Below are 6,000 nucleotides of genomic sequence, written 5' to 3' on the forward strand. Positions count from 1 at the left end.
CAGTCCCGGGCCGTGTTGGATGTGTGGTTCTGTGCTCTGTAGGTTTGGATTTTGTGTGATTTGTGTGCTGTGGCTAATTTGTGTGTGTTGTGTTTTTTTACCGATTGTGATTGGTTTTTATTGAAATATGTGCATTTGCTTATTGTTGCTCTGTGACTGTATGGCTCGTGGCCTTGATGTTCGTGTGTTTTGAATCTCTATTGTCGTAGAGGCTAGAAATACTTGTAATGTGAAAGTCATCTGCAGTGCCTCCCACCACAGGCTCTCTCTGTTCTCTTTCCTCTGCCTGATTGTTTTTCCTCTTGGTGTGCCTCTTCTGTGCTCCAGATGAAGATTCCCTCAAAGAAGATGGCCCACATTCCTGTGTACACTGTGGGCTTTCACAGCACTCCAAAGAGCCATGGACAAAAAAGCCAAGTCTACAAGTGAGTCTGTGTTTGTCTTCAGAAGCTGAGTCTGTTTATTGTAGAGAAGATTATAAAACTGGCTGAAAATAAAACGACAGTTTTCTTCTGAAGTATGCACTGAGGACCAGGAGAAAGATCAAAAAGCATACCTAACATACCGTCCTTTCCAAATCTAGCTGATGAGTTTCCTATGGAGGCTGTGCCTGTTGCAGAGCTCTTAAAAAGGGGTGCAGTCTGCACCGTCGACAACCACTATCCCCTAAAATCTACACGAGAGGGGGGTTTGGGAACGGCTATGATAGCCAAGCAGTAGAGCCCTGGCAGGAGCCCATACCTCCTCAATCTCTGCCAGACATGGCGTTTTTTAATTTAAAGCTTCTTTTTTCTAACATCAAACTCTCTAAAATGTCCCTAGATGTCGATCTCACATCTTTGGTGTCTGGCACCTTTCACTGGCAGTGTCCTAATCTGCTCTTTTATTATTATTTTTTTTTTTGGGGAGGAATGGCAGTTCAGACAGACCTGCTGACAGCTACACCATGTGGGGGGAAGAACAACAGGAACCTCTCAGGAAATCACTGTTACTCCTTTGTTAGCACAGAGGCTTATTCTCTTCAAACACTTTTGTGTTTTAGAAAGCAACTAAAATATCTTGGAGTGGTGTGGCTCAAAATAAGCAGGTGTTAAACGTAAAGTTCCTGTTGGAGTGCCTGCTGCTGCAGACGTTTGCAGCTGCTGCAGTCGTTTGCAGCTGCTGCAGTCGTTTGCAGCTGCTGCAGTCGTTTGCAGCTGTCACAGCCTTCCACATCTTTCATTTCAAAAAGTACCATCAAGGTTATTTCAATAAACAAAAAATAAACTAAAAACTAAAACTGGATGTGAAAAAACTAAAATAAAAATAAAAACTAGACTTAACGAAATCATCCCATCTAGTTTTATTTTGTTAACTTTGAAAACTGACTAAACTAAAATAAAAAATATACCAAGGAAATGTTTTAGTATCTGTCTGATGATGGATGTGTTAATATAGACTCTGGATGCCTATATATGATTATATATATTATATATATGCTCTTTGTTTTTGATTGTGATACCTGCACTGATTATCCTAAATCTTGCCTCTGACATTTGCCCTCCATATATTTGCCCTCTATACAAGAATAGTTAAAAAGACTAAAACTAACTGAAACAAGAAAATCTGCTGTGGATGATAAACTGAACTTAAAACAAAAATACTAAATAAAAAGAAAAACTAATGAGAAAATTCAAAACTATAATAACTCTGGTTGCCATTTTCTGATAACATTAACTTAGAATTGGAACTTCAAGACTCCTTCTCTCCCAGGCAATGCCTGCTGCCCCTCTGCAGGCTTCAGGAAAGGAAGCCCCGATTCAAATGAGGAGCTGGCAGAAGAGAAAAATGTGTTTCGGGTTTTGTTTTATTTTTAAATGTGAATAATGCAGCGCTACATAGAATATTAAAGGAGCTGTAAAGGAGCAGAATAGGTCCTCTTTAACATGTTTACAGCCTTAGTTTAAGCTCGTCAGAGCTGATAAGGAAGTTCAAAGGTTTAATCCCTGTAAGGCCTGGACCGTGAAATAATTGCCCCAAAATTCAAATTTTTTAAAAATAAATTAAATATTAATTTGCATATCTGAGGTTTAATTTGTATCATATCTGCTACTTCTGGCATTTTTGTGCAACCTATTGCACAGACAGATACATGGGTCTCAAAAACCCTTGTATCAAATATGAAACCCCTGGCGTAGCTAAGCTAGGTTAAGTACTACCTTCTGAGCTGCACACCTTTCTGTTTCCAAACCTGAGGCTAACCTGACATTTGGACTCAACACACCAGTTTCCCCACAGTGTTGTCATCCACTCACTGCTCAGGTTCAATGCCGGGACGGTGGACACCGAGACTGAAAAACAGGTCAAATCTATTTAAGTCTGCCTCTAACTCAAGCCAATGACTGCTAACCTTCTCAAGCCTAAGCAGCACCAGCCTCTGTGCTTACCTCAACCAATCGCAGATTTCCTATTCAATCCAATCACCAACTTCCACCTACCTCCCCCACCCTCTCTCTCTCTTTAGTTATGTAATCAGTGCAGCGCCTCTTTCAGGGCCTCTAAGCAGCCATTATGTAATAATTACCCAGCTGTCATCAAAATCCTCGCTGCTTTTGGCCCTGTGAAGACAGAAGTGGAAGAGAGAGTGGACAGAGAGAGCCAAACAGCGAGCTGATGAGAGAAATGGGCCGCTGGCGTGGTGCTGTGCTGATCCGCTCTCTAACACCTGTCACCAAGACCCGACCGTGCGGCTCCGTGCACAGAAACACAGTTTTGTAACAGCGAGTATTTTTTTTTTTCAATCAGAGAAGTTGACCTTAATCTTCTCGTTAGTGACTGTGATGCTCCCACCCCACCGCTGCCGCATGTCTGTGTTTATATTTCAGCCACTTTGGATAAGCTTGGAAAGATCTAGTGTAGCTCCATCTTTCCAGATGTTCAGCTGATTTACTGAGACGCGCCGTGTGTCTCTGCTGAGCAGTCATTATTGTCAGCTTGCTTTTAAAAGCACTGCCAATACATAAATAAATAAACAAAGAAAATAAAAAGAGAAATTAGTGGCTTTTTGTGAAGAAGAAAAACTTAAAGTAGTATTGTAGCTTTTCCACAACATGTGTGATTTATTAAATATGTAAAAAAGCAACTACAATTTATTTTTGTAAGATATAACACTGTTGATGGCTGACTTTCAAACCCATTATTTTATGAAAACCAGAAAATGTTCTATTTAAAATAAATATAACATTTAAAACCTTTAAAATAAATTATTTTTTAGGGGCGGGGGTCAGTTCAGTTTTAGTTTTTTGAGACCTCAGTTTTTTATGACTTGTGAACTAAAACTTTTTTGTTTTGGATGTTGGGGCTGTGAGGGATGGTCCTGAGTGCTTATTGGATGTGCAGTTAAATCTGGGGTGTCCAACTCCAGGCCTCGAGGGCCGGTGTCCTGCAGGTTTTAGATGTGTCCTTGATTCAACACAGCTGATTTAAACGGCTAAGTTACCTCCTCAACATGTCTTGAAGTTCTCCAGAGGCCTGGTAATGAACTAATCATTTGATTCAGGTGTTTTGACCCAGGGTGAGATCTAAAACCTGCAGGACACCGGCCCTCGAGGCCTGGAGTTGGACACCCCTGAGTTAAATTATTGTTAAAGAACCACGAATTCATTATGGAAATCTCCCCTAGTTTTATATTCGGCTTTCTTTGAGTGCCTCACGTCTGTTCTAATAAAACTGTTCCACCCTCCTCTGCAGGTCCCTGCGCAGCTTATCCCGCCGCTCAGTGGAGGAGGAGTTCCCCCACCTGTACGCTCACGGCTGCACGCTGCGGGACATCTGCGCCGAATGCACCAAATTCGTCGCCGATGTCATTTCCTCCAGTCGCCGGAGCCTGGACATCCTCAACAATACTCCCAAGAGGGAGGCCAAAGCTGCTGCTGCTGCTGCCGCTGCTGCTCAGAGACCACAGCTGCAACGCCAGTCCCAAGTCGAGGCGTTCCCTCAAGCAAACTCTCACCCTCCACCTTTCCCTCAGCCACAGTGTCTCCCTCCCCACTCCCAACATCAAGAGCAGCTCCACCGTGCCGAGACGATCAACAATGCAAGCCAATGAGCAGACTGATGGACACTGTGCACACATTCACAGACAAACTAGCAGCAGTAACGACTCAGCAAGCCATCTGATTGGCTCCAATAAACTGTAACGATAACACTCGATCCAGTGAGGTGCTTCAAGGTTCTTTAAATATTACTGGGTTGAATGGTTGTGCTATGATATATAAAGCTTAAAAAACTAATTTTCTCGAGCTGTATGGAACCCTTTTTAGTAAGAAACTAGAGACTCCAGCCCACCACCGCCTCACCCATCATACAGCTGCATTATCTTCCATATCTTACTCATCACAAATGCACACATGCACAGAGCTCTTGACCTTTTAAGGTTTGAGTGAGAAGCTCTCTCTGTTTCTGCCTTATCTACAGCACTACAACACTCCCCGACGCTCACAGCTGCATTCTGAGGAGAGGGCAGATCAGGAGAGTGCCGGGGGGAGGGGGGTGCTGTAAGAGAGAAGAGAGAGGGTGGAGGTGAAAGCTGCACAGCATAGAGTCAGCATCTCATTTTAGCGCTCTGTGGTTGCCTTGTTTTTGTCTTGAATGTAACTAAACAGAATTGTAAATTTAAAGCTTGTACACGACCCTCAGCGTTTATGTATAATCATCCAAAAAGTCCCCGGTCCAGCTGGATGAGGCTTCGACGGCGGCGACACTGTGAATGTAACGGGGTGAAGCTGCAGGCTGCACCCTTAACTGACGCAGCGTGACGATGCTGGTGTGGAACTCCTGCCCCCTTTCACTCCCCATGGACGCTTGCAATCTGCTCTGGTTTTGTAAACACTAAGAAAACCTCAGCTGCAATAAAATCTAACGACAAACACGACCAGCACTGCGTCTGCAAGTTTTTCTGTTTGACGTGTTCAGCAGACCCGAGCTTCATGAATAAACACAACACGCTGCTTCATAATTCAGACGTAAAGTGCCTGTTCTTGAGCGGCAGGTGGGTAAAACACCTTGTTGACGGATAATGTATACTTTAAAAAATTACAAATTGACACATCTGTGGTTCAAATGCAGTATGTGCAAGGAATAAGCAAGCAGGTAAAGATTATTCCACTACAAGTTAATGGAAGATTCTGAATAAATGAGTGGGACCACAGATACAGATACACACTACATTTATGTAATAGAGAGAATACACACACTCTGCTGAGGCGCAGGTACTTAAGACTTCATCACCAGCTTGTAAATGCATCCAAACACATCGTCAGAGTGAACTAACCCTTTTATGTTTAAGTATTTGGTGCTATCAAGAAATTTAATTTGAACACAGTGGACTAAAATTGCTACTCTGAGGAATTAATAAAGGTACAATAAAGAAAAACATATAACAGAAATCATGTGAACAACTTCACCATCCGATCATGTGACCTGAACATGTCCCTGTAAAGCAGTAAACGCCACATGGATGGAGTTACTTTAATACTACTTATTATAAGTATCAATTTATCTAACCGGTTATCCACTTCAATACATTCACAGTCACATCCACACCATGAGTGCTTTGAGACTGTGGGAAGAAACCAGCGCAGATGCAGGCAGACTGGCTGGCAGATGTGCTCCAAAGTTAAACTCAACAACAAACAAATGCAAGCTACAAAGGAAAGAAAAAAATAAGGGTTCCATTGTGGCAGGTAGGTAGTTTTCCAGTTTTTCTCACAGTTTTCTTTCACCTTCTCATGATGCTCAGCTGTTTACAGTACATACGTGTAAATACTGGCCTTAAAGTGCAGCAACCTAGATGACTGTTCTCTCAGACTGCAGTGCATTTGTCTGATTATTCTATCAGAAGTCACGAGGACAAGCTGGAATTGTGGCAGAAGAATCGCTGTTGGGGTAGCAGAGGACAGGTGAAGCAGTTTGACACTGTTTCAATAGGATAATGTGAATACTGTGACACGGCCGTGTAGA

The 6,000-nt window shown here is 42.6% G+C and overlaps 1 protein-coding gene across 1 annotated transcript in view; it reads left to right on the forward strand.

The window, feature by feature from the left end:
• spire2 (spire-type actin nucleation factor 2) overlaps window positions 1-4,912 on the forward strand; it is a 48,057-nt gene extending 43,145 nt beyond the window's left edge. Inside the window, exons 14-15 of the mRNA XM_005449312.4 lie at window positions 328-425; window positions 3,730-4,912. Coding sequence (XP_005449369.1) covers window positions 328-425; window positions 3,730-4,087 — 456 coding nt within the window. The 3' untranslated portion in view covers window positions 4,088-4,912. The remainder of the gene's footprint in view (window positions 1-327; window positions 426-3,729) is intronic.
• Window positions 4,913-6,000: the final 1,088 nt, after the last annotated feature.

This window comes from Oreochromis niloticus, linkage group LG7 (genome assembly GCF_001858045.2).
Source record: "Oreochromis niloticus isolate F11D_XX linkage group LG7, O_niloticus_UMD_NMBU, whole genome shotgun sequence".
In the NCBI taxonomy this organism is placed as follows: Eukaryota; Metazoa; Chordata; class Actinopteri; order Cichliformes; family Cichlidae; genus Oreochromis; species Oreochromis niloticus.